At 37.0% G+C, this 25421-nt stretch overlaps 3 protein-coding genes across 12 annotated transcripts in view; 1 reads left to right on the plus strand and 2 right to left on the minus strand.

Moving 5' to 3' along the window:
- NINL (ninein like) overlaps positions 1 to 5140 on the minus strand; it is a 43869-nt gene extending 38729 nt beyond the window's left edge. Inside the window, exon 1 of one of the 6 annotated variants that reach the window (XM_087961560.1) lies at positions 4934 to 5140. The gene's annotated coding sequence lies outside the window, so the exon portion shown is untranslated. Of the gene's footprint in view, positions 1 to 681; positions 1058 to 4929 lie in introns of those variants that run through there. The other 5 variants (XM_087961591.1, XM_026684521.2, XM_087961600.1 and 2 more) reach the window with 5 other exon arrangements.
- EIF4A3 (eukaryotic translation initiation factor 4A3) lies at positions 5135 to 14870 on the plus strand. The gene is made up of 12 exons (XM_026684544.2): positions 5135 to 5450; positions 6759 to 6831; positions 8203 to 8269; positions 8482 to 8544; positions 9628 to 9760; positions 10270 to 10350; positions 10709 to 10850; positions 12097 to 12235; positions 12402 to 12517; positions 12840 to 12947; positions 13265 to 13392; positions 14523 to 14870. The coding sequence occupies exons 1-12, from the start codon at positions 5285 to 5287 to the stop codon at positions 14537 to 14539; spliced, it is 1233 nt and encodes a 410-aa protein (XP_026540329.1). The 5' UTR covers positions 5135 to 5284; the 3' UTR covers positions 14540 to 14870.
- Positions 14871 to 18442: 3572 nt separating this feature from the next.
- ATL2 (atlastin GTPase 2) overlaps positions 18443 to 25421 on the minus strand; it is a 46617-nt gene continuing 39638 nt past the window's right edge. For 2 of the 5 annotated variants that reach the window (XM_026684494.2, XM_087961623.1), the window contains exons 10-14: positions 24746 to 24802; positions 24251 to 24322; positions 21288 to 21719; positions 20196 to 20210; positions 19824 to 20110 (exon numbers count right to left, since the gene is read on the minus strand). In XM_026684494.2, coding sequence (XP_026540279.1) covers positions 20003 to 20110; positions 20196 to 20210; positions 21288 to 21719; positions 24251 to 24322; positions 24746 to 24802 — 684 coding nt within the window. In that variant the 3' untranslated portion in view covers positions 19824 to 20002. Of the gene's footprint in view, positions 19640 to 19823; positions 20111 to 20195; positions 20211 to 21287; positions 21720 to 24250; positions 24323 to 24745; positions 24803 to 25421 lie in introns of those variants that run through there. The other 3 variants (XM_026684509.2, XM_087961627.1, XM_026684503.2) reach the window with 2 other exon arrangements.

Below are 25421 nucleotides of genomic sequence, written 5' to 3' on the forward strand. Positions count from 1 at the left end.
GTTTTGTGGGTAACAGCTTCTCTCTCCTTTAATCATTACTTTGGACAGAGGCGGTTATTTCTCTGAATTTCCTTTTATTTGATTCCTCCAAACAAAAGAAAGTCTAAGACCAGCATTTCATACTCTGAAAGATAGCTGCCTATATGTAATTCTCTTATCTGAAGAATTTCGTGGAAACCAAAAATTTCAGCAAATGCCTCTGCTGAATGTTTTTTGTAATTTATGGCAGCATAAATGGCTGCAAGTTAACCATCTGATAACAGATAAAGGGAAGCAGCCCCCGGTATATTAAAGGAGGATAATTCATACAGATTGGGTTAGAATTCATGTCAAAATAATGCTAAAAGCAAGTCACTGAAAAAAAGAAAAAGAAAACAACCTCCATGTCCGGTCTGGAAAGTCTGGTTTTAAAGCAGTGGATAAACCCAGTTTTTATCGAGTATTGTAAAATAAAAAGTTTGAAGACATGAAACCGTAAGTGAAGCAAAAGCGGTGTTTTCCTATCTAGATGAAAGCCCGCGGCACAGACTCACACACCCAAACCAATTGCCCCGCAAGGGCGGGAATTAAAACCTTTCCTCTGAGGCCAATGTTTTTCCACACTTCACTTCACTTTCGTGTCTCGAGTTAAGGAGGAATATTCGGATCCACCAAAGTCCGGCACCGCGCAACAGCACCTACTTTCTCCGGGGTCCTTTACTAGCCAAGCAGCATCCTCACCGCGCAGGCACTTCTGAAGAAAAGCTCCCAGCCCCTTTGTCTCCCCAGAGTCTGAATACCAGCGTGCGCTAGGTTTCTCTCCTCAGGCGCTCCTCCCCTAGCGGCGGTAAGGAAGCGGCCGCGGGCTCGCAGGCGCTTCGGCCTCGCTGCCAGCTTCCCAGCCTCCTTCCAACGCCTGCTAGCCAGATGCAGCTTTCTCGTCTTCCTCTCGAGCGGGTACCTCTTGGCAACTGCTGCATGTTACCGGGAGAGGAGGAACTGGGCTCCAAACGGGTAGTCTCTGCTGCTTCGGATGGCGAGAACTGAGCGCAGCCGGGCTAGGAAAATTCCCCGGGATGGCTTCGGCTGCAGAAACGAGAGTGCTGCCCGATAACATACATGCAATTAATAGTTTCGTGTGGCGGAAGGAAAATTTTCGAAATACCGTTTACACAGAAGGAAAATATTCCGTATATGACTTGTTCCATGTTGGATTTGTGCGACTGCTGCCTTGACAGCTGCTTTGGATCTGGCAAGTCAGTTTTTACTCAGCTAATGTTCTTCAGCCGTCTTGGACTCCAACTACCATGGTTGTTGGGGATAATAGGAGCAGTTGTAAATAGCCCAACTCATTTGGAGGACACCGAGATGGGAAAGGAGGCTCTAACTTGTCTTAATGTAAAATGAAAATACTTGTAACTTGAAGCCAACTTGAATGATAGGTCTTTATTGTGTAGACTTTAGAACAGGGGTGTCCAACCTTGGCAACTTTAAGACTTGTGGACTTCAACTCCCAGAATTCCTCAGCCAGCAAAGCTGGCTGAGGAATTCTGGGAGTTGAAGTCCACAAGTCTTAAAGTTGCCAAGATTGGACACCCCTGCTTTAGAAGAAACCCTCCCATACTACCACCTCTTACAATACTAGACAACACAGTATCAACAGTAGAGACCTTCAAATTTCTAGGTTCTACTATATCACATGACCTAAAATGGACACCTAACATCAAAAATGTCATCAAAAAAGCACAACAAAGAATGTTCTTTCTGCGCCAACTCAGAAAGCTCAAACTGCCCAAGGAGCTGCTGATACAGTTCTACAGAGGAATTATTGAGTCTATCATCTGCACCTCTACAACTGTCTGGTTTGGTTCTGCAACCCAACAGGACAGACACAGACTTCAGAGGATAATTAGGACTGCAGAAAAAAACAATTACTACCCACCTGGCTTCAATCAAGGGCCTGTATACTGCACAAGTCAAAAAGACGGCTGTGAAAATATTTACAGACCCCTCACATCCCGGACATAAACTATTTCAACTCTTTCCCTCATAGAGCACTGCACACCAGAACAACTAGACGCAAGAACAGTTCCCCCCCACAAGCCATCACTCTGCTAAACAAATAATTCCCTCAACACTGTTCAACCATTACAAAGTCACTGCATTGTTAATCTTCTCATCACTCCTTATCACCCATCCCCTCCCACTTGTGACTGTATGTAACTTTGTTGCTTGTATCCTTATGATTGATATCAACTGTTTCCTAGTATGATTTGATTGCTTATTGTACCCTATAACTATCTCTAAGTGTTGTACCTTATGATTCTTGACGAATGTATGTTATCTTTGATGTATACTGAGAGTATTTGCACCAAGACAAATTCTTTGTGTGTCCAACCACACTTGGCCAATAAAGAATTCTATTCTATTCTATTCTATTCTATTCTATTCTATTCTATTCTATTCTATTCTATTCTATTCTATTCTATTCTATTCTATTCTAGGTCTTTACTTTCTTTGTAGCCTCCTATTCATGTGAAAAGTGTTATGATAACCCTTCTCAGCTTCCTCTTAACAAGGCCAATACATGGAATTCCTAAATTCCATTGCAAATTCTATGTTCATCTTCACTGCCGTTTTCTGAACTTGTTCCAATTTTTAGAAAGCTTTTTAATATAGTGCCAGAACTGAATGCACTACATGAGAGAGGGTCTGATCTATCTGCCTCTGTTGATCTAGCTTAAAATTGGATTGCTTTGTTTTGCAGCCAGATGACTTAGCTAATTTAAATTCATATTTGTATTTTTATTTCAACTACTGTTCCAAGATCTTTTTCACAAGTATTTCTTGCTTCAGCAGATCTTTTTCACAAGTATTTCTTGCTTCAGCAGGGGATTGTACTAACTAGAATTTTGCCAAGGTCCCTTCCAACTCTGTTATTCTATTCTATCCAAAGCAAGAGATCCCCAGTGCATTTGATTTCTCACTCCTTAGGATATATCTTTGTTTTCAGACTATTTATCTAACCTATAAAAATCTTGTACTTTTAGAATCAAGATCACATGAAGTGTTAATACCACTTTATAATGTCTTGGTAAGGCCACACTTGGAATACTGCATCCAGTTTTGGTCACCACTATGTAAAAAAAATGTTGAGACTCTAGAAAGAGTGCAGAGAAGAGCAACAAAGATGATTAGGGGACTGGAGGCTAAAACATAAAGAATGGTTGCTGGAACTGGGTATGTGTAGTCTAATGAAAAGAAGGACTAGGGGAGACATGATAGCTGTGTTCCAATATCTCAGGGGCTGTCACAAAGAAGAAGGAATCAAGCTATTCTCCAAAGCAGGGGTCTCCAACCTTGGCAACTTTAAAACTTGTGGACTTCAATTCCCAGAATTCCTCAACCAGCTTCAGTCCACAAGTCTTAAAATTGCCAAGGTTGGAGACCCCTTTTCCAAAGCACCTGAGGACAGGACAAGAAGCAATGGGTGGAAACTAATCAAGGAGAGAAGCAACTTAGAACTAAGGTGAAATTTTCTCCTTTAATCAGTGGAACAACTTGTCTCCAAGAAGTTGTAAATGCTCCAACACTGGAAGTTTTTAAGAAGGAATTGGATAACCATTTGTCTGAAGTGGTGTAGGGTTTCCTGTTTAAGCAAGGGGGTTGGACTAGAAGATCTCCAAGGTCCCTTCCAACTGTTATTCTGTTACTCCCTTTCTTCTGCAGCATTAACTATTCATAGGCTTTGATATCATCTGCAAATGATAACTCTTTCTTCCTTAGACATATTAATAAAAATCTGGTAGTACAGGGCCAAAAACTATCCATATGGCATTTCATCTAATATTTCATTCCAATTTTATTTTTTTCCTGCTGTTATTATTTTTACAAATAATTCAGGATGGCAAACATATCTAACACAACTTCCTCGTCCTATTTTCCCCACAACAATAATCCTATGAGATAGGTTGACCCGAGAATGACTGGCCCAAAGTATTCCAGCAGATTTTCAGGGCCTTAACCACTAAACCAAACAGGCTCTTGATGAGAATTTGTTGAGAACATGGCACAAGCTGAGGTGAAATGATGGAAGTTGAAGTCCAACACATCTCAAACATACCATGTTGGGCTAGGCCAGAACAAACACACATCTGATAGTATATAAAAGACAGCATAATCAAACAATGAGCTCTGCTCCTTTCATATTTCATAACACTTGTATAGAAGGGGTAGAACTTGAATTTCATAGATCCAATGCTGCTTTTGACACACCCACACCCACACCCACCCAAAACATTTACACAGACAGCATGTTAGATGAAAATTGTGATCTAAGAGTAACTGGACTTGCACATAATTATGCTAAGAAGTTGTTGTCTAGTTTGTGGTTCAGTTCCTATCAATGATTAGTTTCTGATTCTGTGTATGATACAAACTGAGAAACCAGGATACTGAGTTTTGGTTGTCTTAGGCATGAAAGCTTGGTGGGTGACTTTGGGCCAGTCACTCACTCTCTCTCTCAACCTCACACACCTCATAAAGTTATTATTGTGGGGAAAATAGAAGAAAAGATATGTTTGCTACCTTGAGCAATTCATAAAAATAATAAGGGTGGGCATTTAAAGTCTAAAAAAGAAAAAAAATGGTTCAAATAACCATAAATCTAAGAGATCCCGGTTCCTAGTTATCATTTCTCAGCACATCTGTATGTAAATTGCATAGAGATGAATGTGTACAGAAGCAATTATTTTGGGCAGAATTTCTATATGTCATCATTTTATTCAATGTTAATTTTTATATTTCTGATGCTTATTCTTATTTCATAGCTTTAAAAGGTATTTTAATTAATTTTGATATGCATAGGTGCTCAATTTTTATTTGCATTTTAATAATTTAAAAAAAAATGATGCATGCATAGATCTATTGCTAGAAGATCAGGCAGTACACCTACGTTGCACTTTCAATTGCTTTCAATACTGTAGACGGCTTTCGCTCTGATTGAAATAAAGCAGAACGTACTATACTACCAAACACCCTCGTCGAAAAGAACCTCTTCGTTATTCTGTTCGCATTCTTATCTCTAAGGAAACGAGCGTACCACCCTGAGCGTAAGGCTTCGTTCAACGTCCATCGGTGCGTCACGGCGCGCGTCGGAAGCGAGGTAAAAGCGCATGCGCCGCCTCGTAGTTGTGTCGCAGGAATTACGTAGGGCGGGCCTTTCGGCACGTTGAGCTTCCTTGATCTGGGCGGGTGTCGGGCGGTCTTGTTTGGTGGGTCAAGGCCTAGAAGTCGGTGCGAAGCGATGTCGGGGATCACGGGAGGTGGGACGGGCTCTGCTCGGAAGCGGCTGCTGAAGGAGGAGGACATGACAAAGGTGGAATTCGAGACCAGCGAAGAGGTGGACGTCACCCCCACTTTCGACACCATGGGCCTACGGGAGGACCTGCTGCGCGGCATCTACGCCTACGGTGAGGGGTGGGGGTGGGGGGCTGGAGGGATGGGGCTGAGAAAGGGGAACCACGGGTTTAGTTGTGTGGCCGCACAACTTCAGAAAGCGGTTAATGGGGGACCAAAAGCTTCCCCCGCCGCCTCTGCATCCGTTCACTCGTCTCTCATTCTAGGGTAGCTGGGCCTTAAATGTAGTCGCTATGAAATGGAGCAAGAAAGGGGTCAGGGTCAGACTTGGATCGTAAGCTTCCCTTTGGTATCTATCTGTCTACCTGATCTATTTTATCTATCTAATCTAACTATGCAAAAAAGCACTCATGCCTCATCACAAAATCTCCAGAACCGTAAAGCCTACAAACGTTAAATTTGGCTTCTAGGTGCTCAGTAAGAAAGGATTTTTTTGAAATGACCACCAGATCATTACTATTTCTTAATACCCCTTATTTTCCTCCCCCAAAACTAAGCCTGACCACATAGTTTTGTAGCGAAGCATGGGTATCGAGCTAATTTGTTGATAATTTGATGGAAGCCTCCATTAGTGGCATTTCTAAATAATCCCCCAGCAATTTGCAGATGTTTGAAACTCTCTGCCTTTTCCAGCTTCAGATTCTGTCCTTCTGTTTTAAAGAAGTGTATTTGTTGAAATGAGCGAGATACAATGAGATTCGTAGTTTTAACTTTTGCGAACACATTAAAATTCTTGGTAAATTCCTAAGTGGGTTGAAGTTTTGCCATGTTACACGAATAACACATAGGGTAATTGTTCTTTTGTCAAGCACTGATATATGAACTAGAAAATGAAAGTTATCTTCCTCCAAACCTTGGGGATACAAAGTTGGAGCCTAAACAGCTATTCAGGAATGGCTAGTTTCTAGGCAGTATACTTTTTTTTTTTTAAAAGAAATTCTCACACACTTAACATGGGTAATAAATGTCAGTTGCAAAAAGACAGGAAAACCAGCAGAGATGATTCCTGCTGCTGTAATTGGAGGACCTAAAAATCAGGTCCTTTAGTCATTCCTGTAGAATCACTAGATAAGTCGTTTATTATTCAAGAGTAGTAACAAATTTATTCAGACATATATGAATGCAGTATTACTCTTGATTCTGGCCTTACCTACCTAATGATATCTTCAATCCAAAATGTTACTAAAACTTATTTAAAACAAGTGATAGGGAGCTGTTTGTTTGCTTATTTTAAATGTATGTTAATTCTAGTTTTCATTGCATTTCTTCGTGGTTTATTTACTATATTATTTTAGTCAGTTTTGATAGTATAGTTTGTGGAGGGAAAATCTAAATTGTAATTTAAAAACAATTTTTTCTAGGTTTTGAGAAACCTTCAGCTATCCAGCAGAGAGCAATTAAACAGATAATTAAAGGAAGAGACGTGATTGCTCAGTAAGTGGAATTATATTCTAAAAGGGTAATTTGAAGAGTATGCTTTGTGATATAATTTTGATAGTTAAAAAATAAATTGTTCTTGATGTTTCTTGCTCATAAATAGTCCTTTGGAAGCAGAGATTTAACATAAGTTTAATGGTATAATTTTAAGCACATTTAATAAAAAATAATAGTCCTTTTAATTTCATGACCCTTGATTTTTTAGTAGTTTATGTTGAACTGCTATTTCACAGTCGTTCAGATTTTTTGCATTCTTTTTTCTTTTAATGATAATATACAACCATTAATACATTTTATCATACACAAAATTCTAAGTAGTTGTCAGTGATCCCTTAAAGAGATCAAATCATTTTATTTTAATTATATTTTTTCCAGTTAAAAAGTAGACAACAATTTCTCAGTTTTTAAAGGGAACTAAAATGAGAATACTAGTTGTGTTGAGCATTTAAGTTTCCTTCATTATGATAAATATTTGTTCATTCAGTGTATTTGCCACTTGTCAGAGTAGAACTTATGTGTTAAAGATTTTTACAAGTTTATTTTTCTTCAGAAATATATTTTAGTGTAGTGTTAATATGTTTATTTTTTCCATGTAACATTGAATATTGTCTACAATACATACTATTTAAGTCTTTTATAGGAAGAACATATTGTTTTAATTTTAGGTTTTATGCAACTCTTAAGATACTGGAATTAAATTATACAGAAATGTTCAGTAAATTTGGCTGTGTCATATTTATTAATTTAAAGAGATGCATCCAACAGAAACCACTTATTAGCTTAAGTAAGTGTGCTTGGGTAACTTACAAGAGGTTAGATCTGACAGATAATTAACATAATTCACATTCTGTGTAAAGTGTTTTGATTTATTAAATAAGCTTATATTAGAATAGGCTTATTTTTATCTTGCTGAATATCAACTTGTTTAGGTTCAATCCTAGGCTTATATTTCAAGAGCTACAGTGATTTCATTGTGATCAGGCATCTATAACTGTTTATAATGAAATCTAAATGATCTGAACAATTTTCACCTGTGTGTGTGTGTGTGTGTGTGTCAGTTGTAGACAACAGAATTAGTTTTCATTGGTATCCATTTATGACATGAGAAATTTTTTTGCATTTATATAGAAAATAAGTCGTAGCAAGCTTGATTCTTGTTAATAAATGGGTAAGCCTAGATCAACTAGATTTTATTTGCAAATATCTACAAATACCAGTGCATCATATGGTTAACTGTTAATCAGCCTTAGAAAACATGGCTTCACTACAAATATAAGGTGTTATGACTCTCCCTAAATAGACTAATCTTATATAGTAAATCATTTTCTGTGTATTTACAAATTTAGTTATTAAGTTGTTTCTTTCTAGATCACAATCTGGAACAGGCAAAACAGCAACATTTTCCATCTCTGTATTACAATGTCTGGACATCCAGGTAACTTTTGTAATATGTTTGTTTTATGAAGATGCATATATTATTTTGAGTGGAAAACATTAAATTATCTTATGGAACAATGCCCTTTGGATTGTATTCTAGGACTATACTTACACTTGCTTTGAAAAAGGAGCAGTTGATATTTAAAATGAATTTTTGGAGGTGATCACAATATTGAATATCATATAACTATAATTCATTTTTTCAATTAGGTTCGTGAAACCCAGGCGTTAATTTTGGCACCTACCAGAGAGTTGGCAGTACAAATTCAGAAGGTAAATGAATGTTAGATTATAATATTTGCAAAAGAATATTACAGCACTTAAGCCCCTGGCCAATTTTTTCTTTATTCCAATTTGCAACTTAATAATGCCTAATGACTGTTTAGAATCAGGGTGTACTATTAGATTGAAGTCTTTGAAATATCTTTGAATATTAGTAGCTTGGGTTGGTAATGATGTTATTGGGTTCTCTGAGCATGGCGATTTGATAGCAAATGTTTTGTTCCCATTCGAGGAGACCTCTTCAGTGCACTTTAGATTGAAATCTTAGTGGTTTGTGGTTAGGTTGAGGAGTCTGTATGGACACAGTCTCTCCAACAAGTGATATAGTATACAAATGCCTTTAAAATTAATATTTAGCACAGTGATAGTGTGCTCTAGCATTATAAATTCTGAATGCCTGTAGGCTCAATATGCTGTTCCTTGAGGTCACTCCCAGATATACAGTGGCCAGGTTGGCAGTGTGGTGAGCAGCACTATGTGCTGGATTTAACAAAGCCAGATAAACACTTAACACTCCATCAACAGGATTCTTTGCCCAGATTCCTGTAGCCTTGAACTGCCTCTACTGAGGTATTGAGTAACTCTCAGAACACATGCATAGCTTGATCTCAGCAGTGCTTAGCAGAATTATCTTGAGTTCCATGGTGAAAGAAACACAAGATATAAATACAACAAATTAATGTCATGTGGTAATTTATCATATTTCAAAAGAACATGATTGTAATAATAGACATGAATCAAACACTTACAAAGGTAAAATTATTTATTTAGAATATGATGAGAACATGACAGAAGATAAGTGAAACTATACCACACAATTCCCATAATTATATATAAAGCTTCTACAGGGGAACAGCAGTGGCCTCATAACTAGATGACCAATTCAGTTATCCAGCCTCTGGGAACCAGATAACACACATTGCCAGATAACACACATTGCACAATATGTTTAATATCGGCACTGGAGAGAATGGATTCACATATAAGGATTTGCCTATTCATTCTGTTTGTATACCGTTACGGATGTCATGATTTGTATTAGGACTATTAACTCCTATTGATATATTTTTACAGGGGCTACTTGCTCTTGGTGATTACATGAATGTCCAATGTCATGCATGTATTGGTGGGACCAATGTTGGTGAAGATATCAGAAAGCTGGATTATGGACAACATGTTGTTGCTGGCACACCTGGTCGTGTATTTGGTGAATATATAATTATGTATAATACCATTTCCCATAGTTAATACTTTGGCTAAAATTCTGTTTGGACTAATTATAGTTTTCAGTTACCTTATACTCTAGATTTGCATCAGAATTGTTTTATTACTTAATTCCCTTGACCTTTATGTTTGGAAACTATCAGGAAGGATAACTGCTAGTTATTTTAGACCAGTTGTGGCTAGTAAGTAGCCTGAAGGCCATGTCTGGCTTTAGCTCCCAGTTCACATAGGAGGCAGGCACCGTTTTGTCCTTTGTTGCTACTTTTGAATTTTCCACCCAGGTAGCCTTCGTGCTGCTGATTCTTCCAACTTTACTTCAGAAACATATAGTCATTTGCATGATAATATGCCCCAGAAGCTTTTCAGGCAATATTCCGAAATGATACCATTTTGGATTGATGGTTCAAAGGATTTTTAAATATTCAATCTGTGGGACAAGGAATTGTTTTTAATACTTTTGGTGACTGTTGATAGAGATTTGAAATCTTCCAGATATGATTCGTCGCAGAAGTTTAAGGACTCGTGCTATCAAAATGTTGGTTTTGGATGAAGCTGATGAGATGCTCAATAAAGGTAAAGAATATGTAAATCCCAAATGTTCCTAGCCCTCTTTTAAAAAATAAAACAAGAAACCAAAACCTTAAAGGATGCATAGTTTAGTTGCTGTCTTTGTAGTAGACAAAGTTAAACATGCATCCCAGTTTCGGTAGCTTTTTATGACAAGTAAATAACATCTGATCAATTGCCTAACACTATAGAGTTGAACATCAGGTGCCTCTAGTGTTCCAGCCTGTGTTAATTACAAGCATAGTTCTTGGACATGGACTACTTAGAGCAATTTTTGTAATGCATATTTTCATAGAAGCAAAATACTGTATAAAAAGGCTTCCAGATTTTATTCTATCATTTTTATGTTATTTGGCTTATACAGGTTTTAAAGAACAGATTTATGATGTGTATAGATACCTTCCTCCAGCCACACAGGTAGTTCTCATCAGTGCCACTTTGCCACATGAGATCTTGGAGATGACCAACAAATTTATGACTGATCCTATTCGTATTCTGGTGAAACGGTTAGTAATTTTAACATTATGTTCCAGCTTTGATTGGGCATATGTCAAGTTTCGAATTTGATACTTCAGATCTGAACTAGAATAAAGAATAAATGTCTGAACACATTTCTCTGTTTCTTTTATGATCTGTGACTTACTACTTAAATGATCTTCTTTCTATTGCAAATTGATTAATATAAAAGTTAGCCAGGTTAGGGATACAGAAAAGATCTGGATTACCAATTTAGATCATGTAGCTTCATCCTGAACAAGCTCCATCTGAGAGCTTTTTGAGTTCAGGATTTTGCAAACTTATTATTAAAATAATTTAATAATAAAGGTAAATTGGAAGAAATATGTCAATTCCAAAATTATATCCCATCTCTGCTTTTGGAGGAAGGAAATTTAAAAATCAGAGAAGTTTCCCCAGTATTACAGGTATACATCCTAAATGAAAGTTCCAGATATAATATTACCCGATATTTCTGCCCCAAAGTATATCACTCCCCTCCTTCCATTTCTGTGCCAGCAGCATGAAGAAATATATTTAATTAATCAGTGTTTGCTATGTTGTCCAATTTACACAACTGGTTAAATCAAGTTAAGACCCATTAAAATCAATCAAATTTTGAACATTGCTTTCGCTACCTATGGATGTGATTATTTCTATTGCATTTGAAGGACATGCATGACTGTAGCAGCTTTCTGTTTTCTTAAAAATGTTGTGGAGAAGAAGAAAGACCACAAATTGTTTTTAGTTTATGTCCTCGTGTAATCAATAAGCTTATGGCTAAAATAGAAATTTCGTAGCATATCTTTGCCATTGTGTATCAGCTCTTCATTTTTTATTTCCAGAGCAACAGTTCAGTGCTTAAAACTGCATTGCTTGCCTTCTCTGATTTAAAATATTGTTGTAAAAATATTTATTCAGTTATGAAAGTTTTTGTTTCCTAAATTTAATGTCTGATAGATATTATATAAGTATCATAGTAACCAATATATAAAATTATAGGGGAGAATGAGAAAAAAATGGAATGGAAATAAGAGCTACTCTGTTTAGCCAGTAGCCCAGTGATTTTGAGCTGTTTGTTGCTTAAGGGTAATTGTCTGAACATACTTTTCCCCTTCTTCCCAATTTCTTCATTTATAATGTATATTGTTATTCATTCTTGTAAAGTCCTCAAAGTCATTTTGACTGAAGAGTAAAATAAAAGTGCTTTACATAAGCAACAAGGTTAATTTGGATATATTTTTTCCATTTTCTTAGTGATGAGTTAACTCTTGAAGGGATCAAACAGTTCTTTGTGGCAGTAGAGAGAGAAGAATGGAAGTTTGATACATTATGCGACTTGTATGATACACTCACTATTACACAAGCAGTCATCTTCTGTAATACCAAGAGGAAGGTATGTCAGCCAAGTATTAGTATAAGTTCCAAGATAATATTGCATAATTTCTGCTCAAGTTAATAAATGGGTGGAATTAAATGCAGGGTGCATTATAGAGAAAGTTGACTTTTTCTAGGTTACTCCATGTCGATATAAAACTAATTGTGGCTAATTCCTGGGTCAGGTTGATTGGCTGACTGAGAAAATGAGAGAAGCTAACTTCACTGTTTCATCAATGCATGGTGATATGCCTCAGAAGGAAAGAGAGTCCATCATGAAAGAGTTCAGATCTGGGGCAAGGTAAGAGCACTTTTGTTTCCCGATGTTCTCCCCAAAATACAATTCAAAACCATCTTCTAGCTTTTTGCTAGATGGTTGCTTAGAGTGACATGAGGTTGTTGTGTACATCTATTTTTAAATTTCTCTAGCTTGAGCATCAGAGTATTTTAGAATGACAGCTAATGTTCTAGGTCAGCTTTCATCAGTTACTGTTTTTTGTTTGAGATTAGCCTGGTATCTTGGTATTTATTCAGCAAGTGCCATCTCTGGTATGAATAGATATGGTGCGATCCATTGTGTCACCTTTGTGAGTACGTAAATTTGTTCCTTTTTCTTTTTACAGCCGAGTTCTAATTTCTACAGATGTTTGGGCCAGGGGTCTGGATGTTCCTCAGGTGTCCCTGATCATTAACTATGATTTGCCCAACAACAGAGAATTGTATATACACAGGTAGGCATACATGTATATTTCAAGGGAAAAAATTCTTAAGTTTTTTAAAATCATTTTTCTAAAATGAATTCATAATGTTAAATGTTTGAATAGTAAAATTATCTGAAATAAAAATGATGCCACGTTTTCACCAATCCTGTCAGTTAACATGAAAGATGCTTCTGCCTTTAAGTATATACGGTAAGTAGTTGGCCAGGCTCTGACACAAAAGTTCCTGTAGTTGGTTCTGCCAGGGGCAATAAAAGACACAGAATTCTGCACTGAATCTGAGCCAATTTAGGTTCTCATATGTTAATTGGTTTGTAATCTCCCACCAGGATTGGTAGATCAGGCCGCTATGGTCGTAAAGGTGTTGCAATCAACTTTGTAAAGAATGACGATATTCGTATCCTGCGAGACATTGAGCAATACTATTCTACCCAGATTGATGAAATGCCAATGAACGGTGAGTGTCTTAATTTCTTGTAGAAGATAGTTAACCACAGGATATTAGAAAAATTAAGATTTTTTTTTGCCTCCCCCCTTGCCATTTTTTGTTCGTTTTTCAAAAGTATTGGAGAACTTAACAATATGTAAAAAGCACAAAAATCATAATGAAACCTTTTTCCTCAGTATTGCCTAACATCACAAGAAGATTTTATAGATATTACAATGGTTCATTGGTGAGGAAAAATGTTACATGCAGAAGAAGATATATTTAAAAGGATTGAATGCTGCCTTTTTGGCTCTTTTACTCCCTTTTTAGATGTTCCTGCCTGTGAACAGCAGCTGTGCCTTTAGTGCCTCATCAATGTTAGGCACCAAATTAGAAATAAATGCAAACAACCCTAACATAAATAAAAAACAACTGATTCTCCTGCCTGCTCAGGAGAATAAAGCAAGGCCAAATTTCTTCTACTGAAATGAATTCTTCCTGTTGGCTCTGACCCAAAGACGCTTTTTCAAAAGGCAACTGGACTTTGTTTTTTCTTTGAAGACATTTTGCTTGTCATTTAAGAAGCTTCTTCAAATCAATCAGAGCTGAAGAAAGTCCAGTTGCCTCTTGAAAAAGCACCTTTGGGACAACCACGACCTGGATGACTGAGACTCTCCATAGACACTCTTGGCTCTGAATGTATTTAAACTGAGTGGCCATTCTTTTTGTGGATTTAATAGGGGTTTTTTTTGTAGTCATATTTCACTTAAGTATTATCCAAATTGTGACTGGGTGCACATATTGTACCGTAATGCTTTATTTAATAACGTAGCAAACAGCAATTGGCTTGTTCACAAGGTATGTTACACTTTTAAACCATGCAAGTTAACAATGTTAGTGTTGGCTGGCAGAGCTTGCTTTATATGAACCAAACAAACTAAATTGGTCCACAGTTTATGTATCAAATTTTGGTCTTTTCAGTTAGCCTAGTGAACAGTCTTGAATTTGTAGAAGTAATATTTGTGAATTGTTTCTCAAATGCTGCCGGCCATGTGTTCAATTTTTTTAGTAGCTTTGTCTATATTGTAATGAAGGTTTGCATAAGACCTGCCATCTTTTCATTATTTTCACACCACTGTCTGTTTCTTTCTTTAATCTAGTGGCTGATCTTATTTGAAGAAACTAGACAGAAGAGAGAAGGTCCTCTTAGCTGTGATACATTATTATAACCACACCCAAGAGCTGCTTGGAACTCTTCTTGTTACTGATGCTGTTTGAAAACCATAATGTAACTTCAAGTGGTTAGGCATCTGCTAATCAGAATTGGCAAAAAGTAATACTGGAAGCAGTGAAAAGTGCTTAGTGGTTTTTATTTACTTTCATTGTGTAATTGCAGAAACGTAGGAATTGTAATGGATAAAAACTGTAAAGAGGAATTTCTGTAAATAAGTTCATTGTCATCCTGTTTTCTGCTTTTTTCCTGATTAAAAATTATGTTTTCATATAAATTGTCCATTCGCTAAATTTTGTTAAAACTAATCACTTTCTTTTCTTCCTCTGTCTCTTTAATTAGCAAAGTGAAGGAATTTATTTTTTTAAATGTTAATCTTTCAGATTCTTAAAACAGTCAAAATGAAATGGGAATTAGTGTTTATGTACAGGTCTTTTTTACCATATGAATTAGAATATATAGCCTCAAAAACATTTATAGCAGCAGTTTGATTGAAAATGGGTTTAATACAAAATAAACCACTAAATATTTTTAAATAGTTTTCAATTTTCAGATTTTTCATTTTAAATATAGAAAACAAACTTAAAGCAGATTACTAATGATGGGCAACTATTTAGCAAATGTTTATTTACATATTACTTGGTAAATTGGCTTTTTTAGATTGCCAGTCAAGATTCAGAAGAATATTTGACCCCAAAACAACCTTAACTTGAAGAAATTGTTAAGAGACAAAAACTTTTTTTTATATGACCAGAAGAATTAGTAAAGAAAACAGCTTGAGCACATAACAACCATAGCTGCCAAACTGCCAAAATTTCTGATAGAACTTTTCAAGTTAATTCTGAATAGGGTTCCCTACTCAGAACTTTTAATACATGGTGGGCAATTTGGGGTTTTTTTTTAGGGTACCATATGTAACCATTACAAGGACTGAAAGGTACACAGTATATGACTCAGTCTTTGAACATGTGCAACTAGCATGTGTAATCAAAACTTGATCAGAAATAGATCTCATTTTGGAAACCTGACTCCCAAATTATGAGGTATTTCAGCAGTTATAACTCCAAGGCTGGAAAGCATACTAACTAGAAGCCTTGTAAGTGGTTGGATATGATGCCTTGCATTTGTATTGAATAACAGTGTTGGAAGGGACCTTGGAGTTCTAGTCAATGCCCTGCTGAAACAGGAGACCCTATACCAATTCAGACAAGTGGCTGTTGAGTCTCTTCTTAAAAACCTCCAGTGATGGAGCACAAACAACTTCTGAAAGTGTGTCGTTCCACTGATTTGATTGTTCTTCAGGAAATTTCTTACTTTTATATTGTTTCTTTCTTTGATTAGTTTCCATCTATTGCTTCTTGTCCTGCTTTCAAGTGCTTTGGAGGATAGATTGGCCTCTTCTTTGTGGCAACCCTTCAGATGTTGGAACACTGCTATCATGTCACCCCTAATCCTTTTCACCAGATAACACCCAATTCCTGCAATCTTTCTTCATATGTTGTAGCCTCCAAATGGGGTGCGTGTATTCCATCATGTTGAAGATTCTCAGTCATCCAGGTAGACTTGTCTGGAATTTAAAGCTGGATAGAAAGTACCTAATTAGCCTGAATTAAAACATGAGGAAAATTATAAACTCAAATTTAAACTTAAGAAATTTGGAAGGAAGAAACAGTCTTTAAAGGAGACATTAATGTATAAAAACTAAAGCTTTCCCTTACTAACCTCCCAGACAGTAGTTCTCAACCAGTGGTCCGTGATGTCATGGGGTCTACAAAGGCTTGAAGAAATATTATGATTTAAACCTTGAATTAAGTCAAGGGTCTTCAAACTTGGCAAGTTTAAGACTTGTGGACTTCAACTTCCAGAATTCCTGAGCTAACATGACTGGAAGAGGAATTCTGGGAGTTGAAGTTCACAAGTCTTAAAGCTGCCAAATTTGAAGATCCCTGAATTAAGTCTTGGTTGTCTGTGGCCATAATCCGTGGCCACCAAAGTATTTAAAAGGTGTCTGATGAAGAAAAGGTTGAGAACCACTGTCCCAGGCTATTAGTTTCTTAGTGGATGGAAAGCAAAATGAAATGTATACTGCTCAAAAAAATAAAGGGAATACTTAAACAACACAATGTAACTCCAAGTCAATCACACTTCTGTGAAATCAAACTGTCCACTTAGGTAGCAACACTGATTGACAATCAATTTCACATGCTGTTGTGCAAATGGAATAGACAACAGATGGAAAGCAGAGGCAGTTAGCAAGACATCCCCAATAAAGGAGTGGTTCTGCAGGTGGTGACCACAGACCACTTCTCAGTTCCTATGTTTTCTGGCTGATGGTTTGGTCACTTTTGAATGCTGGTGGTGCTTTCACTCTAGTGGTAGCATGAGATGGAGTCTACAACCCACACAAGTGGCTCAGGTAGTGCAGCTCATCCAGGATGGCACATCAATGCGAGCTGTGGCAAGAAGGTTTGCTGTGTCTGTCAGCGTAGTGTCCAAAGCATGGAGGCGCTGCCAGGAGACAGGCCAGTACATCAGGAGATGTGGAGGAGGCTGTAGGAGGGCAACAACCCAGCATCAGGACCGCTACCTCCGCCTTTGTGCAAGGAGGGACAGGAGGAACACTGCAAAATGACCTCCAGTAGGCCACAAACGTGCATGTGGCTGCTCAAATGGTCAGAAACAGACTCCATGAGGGTGGTACGAGGGCCCGACGTCCACAGGTGGGGGTTGTGCTTACAGCCCAACACCGTGTAGGACATTTGGCATTTGCCAGAGAACACCAAGATTGGCAAATTCGCCACTGGCGCCCTGTGCTCTTCACAGATGAAAGCAGGTTCACACTGAACACGTGACAGATGTGACAGGGTCTGGAGTCGCCATGGAGAACATTCTGCTGCCTGCAACATCCTCCAGCATGACCGGTTTGGCAGTGGGTTAGTAATGGTGTGGGGTAGCATTTCTTTAGGGGGCCGCACAGCCCTCCATGTGCTCGCCAGAGGTAGCCTGACTACCATTAGGTACCAAGATGAGATCTTTAGACTCCTTGTGAGACCGTATGCTGGTGTGGTTGGCCCTGGGTTCCTCCTAATGCATGACAATGCTACACCTCATGTGGCTGGAATGTGTCAGCAGTTCCTGCAAGACGAAGGCATTGATGCTATGGACCGGCCCACCTGTTCCCCAGACCTGAATCCAACTGAGCACATCTGGGACATGATGTCTCGCTCCATCCACCAATGCCACGTTGCACCACAGACTGTCCAGGAGTTGGGGGATGCTTTAGTCCAGGTGTGGGAGAAGATCCATCAGACCATCCGCCACCTCATCAGGAGCATGCCCAGGCATTGTAGGGAGGTCATACAGGCTTGTGGAAGCCACACACACTACTGAGCCTCATTTTGACTTGTTTTAAGGACATTACATCAAAGTTGGATCAGCCTGTAGTGTTTTTATCCACTTTAATTTTGAGTGTAACTCCAAATCCGTGGGTTGCTAAATTTGATTTCCATTGATAATTTTTGTGTGATTTTGTTGTCAGCACATTCAACTATGTAATGAACAAAGTATTTGAATATTTGAATATGTAAGTATTTGAATATGTAATGAACAAAGTATAAGAATATTTCATTCATTTCAGATCTAGGATGTCTTATTTTTGTGTTTCCTTTAGTTTTTTGAGCAGTGTAGAAGAAATGAAGGTGTAACCTAACCTCACTTCTTGCTGGTAGCTGTCAGGATGTCATCTTAATGACAAGAACATATAAGAAAATTAGAGGTTTGCAAAACATTCTAAACAGTAGGTAATGCAGTGAATTACATTAACATGTTTAAATAAAATCATGAGTTTAATTTCATATATACACATTTGATTTTAATGTACCAGAAAATAAATTACAAGAAATAACTTTAAAATATAACTGAAGACAATCACAACAAACATTCCCACTGATTTCCCATGGGATGAGATTGCAGTGTTCAAGGCAGGTAAATATCACAAATATATCAAAAAAACTAAATTGTTTTTATGCATTCACACATTTACATGAGCCACAAACATTCCTTTACAGGGACTGTACTTAGCTTATCACAGAACCAGGTTTTGCCATAAACTACAAAACTTTTGATACAAAATTGTATTTATATATTTATATTTTATACATGCCCTATGATTAAAAAAATAACTAGACACACTGTACAGACAATCTGAACTCATTGCTTTGTAGCTGTAGGAAACGGATTTTTTTTTAATGGATTTCCCCCCTCAGTAATAATGGCAAGTTGTATATACATGTAGGCTAAAACTGCAGAGAAAAACAGCTCTTTTCATAATATGCATATCCTGTAAGACATGGTCTCTAAACTGAAAAAAAGCAGGACAATGTTATAGTTATTTCTAAATGAAGCAGCTGTGGAGAACAATATACATGCATTTGGGTAATACTGGTAGAGAAGGCAGTAATGCAAGAGCAGAAAAATGAAGTGGCTCAAACATGAGTTCTCAGTTGACTGCTACTGCTGATATGTCAACTGGACTCATGTTATAAATGCTGAAAATTAAAACGTCAAATGGGACTTTGTGTGATTATACATTCTATTAAAAGATTTCTGTATACTTTTGATACTTCCCTGAAAAACCCTTTACAGTGGATACAATTCCTTAAATCAGACCCTGGTACAAGGACACGAGGTACCATGGTTAAGATCTTCCCTTTCCATGACATTGTAGGAGCAAATCAAAGATAAACTCAGTTCAGTTTCTTCTCCTGTACCCCTACCATTATCTTCCCACAATATGATGGCAGTAAATTAGGAATTCAAGCAGACTAAACTACTGCTTTATAGTCAAATGTAAACTTTGGTTTATTGAGTTCTCGTTGTACAACAAGCAAATCTAGGATGGACAGGCAGATGAGATGAGGTGAGCTGTCAGTTTGTCTTTAATCTGGCATGCTGAGACATCTGTTCAGTCAGGCCTGCTTTGATAGAGTTTGTAACCGATTGTCTCATGGTATCCTCAATCAAATTCTCCCCAAGAGGTTTTATAACCTGCAGTACAAGAAATGTGTAAAAATAAATTAACTAAAAGTATCTCAAATGGAAAACAACCACAAATTAAGATCATGGAGTATGAAATGTATCCAAAGTGCAACAGTACCAAAGCAAGAGAAAAAAATGAGTTTTGCTACCAGCTTACAGTTAATAATTTACAGAGCAATAAGTGGTTTCCTCCGGTGGTTTGTTGACTTAATCCATGTAACTGTATAGCTCCTAGAATAGCAGGTGCAGTTTCATACCCTATAATGCAGCATCAGCCTGGTATGCTTATAGCATTTATGTAAATTGCCCCAGCACAGTCCTGCTTACGAATTGTGAATGCTTTTTAGATAAAGAAAAAGGTAAAAATACTGGCTAATTTTTCTTCCTGTTATTGTTGGATGAGAGTCGCTGCCGTTGTGCTGAGGCAAGAGCATGGCGGATCATTCGACGTCTAACAACTTCAAAGACTTTGGAACACACCTAAAACATGAAGCAGGTTATTAGAAAGGCAATTGGCAGAAACCAGAAAAGATACATGTGAGTAGCCTCCATTGATTTTTCTCACCTTCTTGGGACTCCTCTGAAGCAAAAAAGAAAGAAAAAATACACAAGATGATTTAGAATTAATTTAGAGTTAAGACAGCAATTCTGCAGCAGGTTCTTAAACAGGTTAACAAAGTTCTAAAAATAATACAAAGTAATGGAATAATTCAGGGCTGATCTGGACCACAATCGATTCTCTGGTTTCACTATAAAAGATAAGATCAGAATTCTGCTCAATTCATCATGACTTCATAAACTTCAAGTGTTTTTCTGAACATTCTTCAGACATGGCACAAATACATAGGCACTGTTTGGGTGGGTTATAATGAATACATAAAGCAGAAGCAGAAAGGTTAATAATTTCAAAATTTCTAAAGTTAGAATTGGACTGGAATTGAATCTTCCGTTTTCTATCCTGATGCCTGACCCTTCTATATCTACATTATTTTTCCTTCCATTTCATTTCAGAACTTCATGCTGGATATAGCAATAAATCTCTCTAGAAAAACAAATGAATTAATTAGCAGAACGATGTATAATTCAAGAAAGGGCTCCATCTTTACTGCAGATGCAAAAGAAACTTTTATAAAGACAAAAGTAGAATCTAGGAATCTAACCATACTTCTTTTTCTCTCAGCTCCAAAGTTAAAAGCCCACATCTTTTTTCCCCTTCCTTATGATGTTTTGTGATAGCAGATCTGTCCTCACTGGCTCCTCAGACCTAGGTAGTGGTGCATTTTGATGACTTTCTTTAATCTTAAGACTTGCAATATCTAGTCTTACCAACTAGATAGGTAGGGCATTGTACATCATGATCTATAATTAGACATGGATTCACAATTATGGACTTTCAAATGCCCATCCCCAGAAATTCCATTCTTTATACTGACATGCAAGAATCTCTCTTTTCTTCAGGTTTTCTTAGTCTTGGTACATGATTAGACACCAAGAATGATACTCTAATTGATTTCCACTGTTATTTTCATACGGTTCCTTTATCTTGGTTTGCATTCTATCTTTGGCGTACATTCACATTGAATTGGCTTTTATACCAATTCTTGCTTACTAACAATTAAACTTTTTTTTTCAAGTGAGTAGATAAATGGATACCAACCTGTTCCCATAGTACTTCTGCCATCTGATCAATGAGTGTTCCAATTTCTCTGAATTCCCCAGAGTATTTAACATATGCCCATGTACAAAGGGAGACAAGTGTTATGCCCATCACGAGGTTACACAGGGTTGCTATGGAGTTCATGCCAAGGAATCCAGTCAGTCCTGCGATTATATACATAGCAAACATGACAGCAAATAGAGTCGCTGGTGTACGAGCAGCATAGAAGAGGTTTTTGCCATCATTGTGCTTCACAAAGTTTGCATAGATTTCATCAAGCTCTTCTTCAAGCTGGTCCTGGTAACGATGACAGAACTCCTCACCTCCCATCTTCTTCACAGAACGGAAATGTTTGATTGCAAATCCTTTAAGATCTTGGTGCTTTTGTTCTAAGTCTGCAGGTGCTATGTAAGGCTTATCTCCACCACAAACCTATTGGGATGAATTGACCAGTTAACTTACATAACCTAGAACAATTCGGAACTGCTAAAAATATTAAGTACCACTAAAATTAATATGTTGGACTAAGGCTATGTGGATCCAAGGTCAAATCCCCATTCATTTACAGAATCACAGGCCAATCACTATCTCTCAATGTACAAGGCAGTCCTCGACATACAACCACAAATAAGCCACAATTTCTGTTGCTAAGTGAGACATTTGTTAAGTGAGTTTTGCCCCATTTTACAACCTTTTTGCCATAATTGTTAAGTAAATCACTGCAGTTGTTAAGTGAATCAGGCTTCCCCATTGACTTTGCCTGTCAGAAGGTCGCAAAAGGTGATTGCATGATCCCAGGACATTGCAACTGTCATAAATAGGAATGAGTTGCCAAGCATCCAGATTTTGATCATGTGACCATGGAGATGCTGCAATGATCATGTGAAAAATAGCCATACGTCACTTTTTCCAGTGCTGTTATAACATCAGTCACTAAATAAATGGTTGTAAATCGAGGAATACCTGTAGTCACTTTCACAATCCAGATAAACTGCAGATGAAAAGCCAGGTGAGCCACCATGAGCTTCTTAAGGGGATAGAAATACAATAAATAAAAATAATAAAAGCGAAGCTTCCTTTTACTGTCCTTACAGAATAATTGCTAGAAAATTCAGAGAAAATTTTAAGCTAAATCAATTGGATGCAGTGTGAAATAAAGACACGTTTTATTGCATAGATCTGCGTAATATCGCCAAAATAACCAATCCAGACCCATCAGAATTGCATGAATTGAGGAAGATATCTGAGGGATCGATGCAGTTATAGTCATTAACTATGGATAAAACATAGGGTTGCACTTTTCTCTAATAGGACTGTAAGGAGGCATTTTTCATTGTCTTTAACCCCAGCCATTTTTGGTTCATAATAAAATTTCTGGTTTAAAAACTGAATTTCACTGAACACCAGCAAGAGCCCTATTTGAGCCTACACTGTGGTAATAAGGTTGGCAAAATGTTGTTTCTCTGCCTTTATTGGTTCTGCTAATAGCAACCCAATGGCTCTGTTTAGAATGAAGGGGAAGGGGCTGGGCTGCAAGATCATCTGCACAGCCACAATGAACATAGTCATGTTCATGTTAATAGTCATGTTATCTGCCAGATAAAGTCAATCAGATTCAGAGTTGGACTCCATCTAGGCAAGAAAGTGAGTTAAATAGGCAATCTTGTGATGTTATCTGGACCAAGTTCAATTTGGACCCCTGAGGAAATGCATATGAACCTCCTACCTGTTAGTTGGAGCATTCGTTTGTTAGATCCAGGGCCCTACTGGCTTAAGACATCCAGGAGCTGACCAAACTGACCAACTGGAGCTTGCCAGTTGGACTCCTGGTGCCATTCAAAATGCTGCCCTATCTATAAAGCTCTTTCTGGTCATAAGATTCAGATATCTGAGGGATCATTTATCTCCAATTATTCCTGCCTGGCCAGTACATTCTGGCACAATGAGTACATTCCAGATGCCTTCCATTTAATTTTGTCATCTTATGGGACAGAGAAAGCGACCTTCTCTGTCATGGACTCATCTTCTGGAACAGCATTCCTTTCCCAGAGATACAGACAGCCCTTCTCTCCTGGATTTCCTAAAAGCCCTGAAGTCTCAAACCTGAGCTTAATGTATTTTGGGGGCCTGTTTTATTCACTATCATTATGATGACTGTTTGGCCTGTGTGTGTATGTTATATGTCTTCAACTGTTTTTACTGTTTTTGGGTTCAGTAAGTAATCCTGAGTCTACCAGAATGGATAGTTATCACAAATTCAAATAGTTTTTTTAATGCTTGCTTTATCAAAACAAAACAAATCAGGATTCAACACTTATTTAAACTTATTTGACCTCAATGAGAATATGACTGGTAACAAAAAATATTTAAGCCAAAACCAAACAGATTATTTTATGGCTTAAATCAATTTGTGAACCCAACCTATACTGCTCTGTGTTCTTTACAAAATAGTTAATAATTTTAAAGTTCTAATTTCATAATATTTTCCAGAACAGTCCTGTTTCTGTACCATATCCTAGATTAGACCAGCCTTTCTCAACATTTTTAATCTGAAGGAACTCTTGAAGTGATTTTCAGGCTTCAGGGAACCCTTTCATAAAAATAGGAAAAAATGTGAAAACTTCTCAACACAATACACTTCTACCCTAAAACCACTTTACAACATTTACAACAACAAATCAGCAGTCAAGTAGTAACTGGATCACAGCATGTTAAAATTCTTACCACACAGGCTGTACAATACATGAAGAAATTTAAAAAAAAAATCTCTAGCAATCTCTCACAGAACTCTGGGTTTTTGTAGAACCCCAGCTGAGAAAGATTGAATTAGGCTAAATCTACATCAGGGGGATGGTAGAGGACAGGAAGGCCTGGAGGAACGCTGTCCATGGGGTCACAATGGGTTGCAACTAACAACAACAATTAAGTCTACAACTTCAAATAAATTCATATAAATACTCTACCTGTTCCATTTCTTTGTTGTAAGTATCTTTTGCACCAGCTACTGCAGCAAGGTTGTTGGCTTCTGCTGTTGCCTATAGTAATAGTAGCAGTAGTAATAAAAGTAGTGGTAGTAATAATACAAAAGATAGTAATAATGGTAATAACATTAACAAAAAACCTTTTAAGCAGTTTGGATGAATTTCTGTAATAGTATTCATACATCCTTTCGAAATAAAAAAATATTTAAACATGCTATGTCCTATAGTTTTACACTGTGAATTCTGGTAGCCACTTTGCAATCTTAGAGTTATAAATAACCGCTTAATAAGTAATTTTGTAAATTAGAATGACAATATTTTTGTCAGTTAAAAAGTTTTTGTCAAATTTTGCTTCTAGATATATTAAACTACAACTCCTACCCCCACAACTAGGGAAGTCTAGCTTGTTTTGATATGCCATAAACATGATTGTTTGGCATTACATGCTTCCATAGATAGGTATATATAAAACTTTACCTGAAGCATTGATTTGGGATGAGGTAATTCCTCTCCTTGATAGATTTTAATATAAGCCTGAAAATGAAATAAGTATTTTACAATCTAATTTTGATTTGAAACAATACTTTTACAGACAAAAATCTAAGTCTATTAAATTTACATTTACATTTAAATTCAAATATAATTAAATGAAAGTGACTGGATTAAGTACTCCACCAATGTTATTTTAAACAAATCAAGAATTTAATATGTTAATGATGATCAACATAAACTGAGCATATGCAATATAGCAGGAATACAAGAAAACTGTGATTTATTAAAGTTTCTTCTCATAATGTCACCATATTTAGTATGCTGTTTGAAAAAGTTTCTATTAAATAGTAAAGTTTCTCATACACAAACTCAAGGCAGTAATACCACAAATCTGCCTCTTTTGGATGACTGCATATTTGTTATTACGTAGTAGTAATGTTGGTCTGTGACTGTAATAAAAATTGATTATGTTTAGTATTGACTAACCCTGAGGAAAAGGCTGCAAACAAAGACAATATAATTATATATTTCAAGTAGATTAATTTATAATTATCGAAGAGTAGTATACAGTGCATTCAAAAAGTATTCAGACCCCATTCACTTTTGCCAATTTTGTGATGCTGCAGCCTGATTCTATAGTTGTTGTTAATCTACACTCAGT

Source organism: Notechis scutatus, chromosome 1, assembly GCF_049901735.1.
Source record: "Notechis scutatus isolate UNSWTSFEM ecotype Mainland chromosome 1, rNotScu1.2, whole genome shotgun sequence".
Classification (NCBI taxonomy): domain Eukaryota; kingdom Metazoa; phylum Chordata; class Lepidosauria; order Squamata; family Elapidae; genus Notechis; species Notechis scutatus.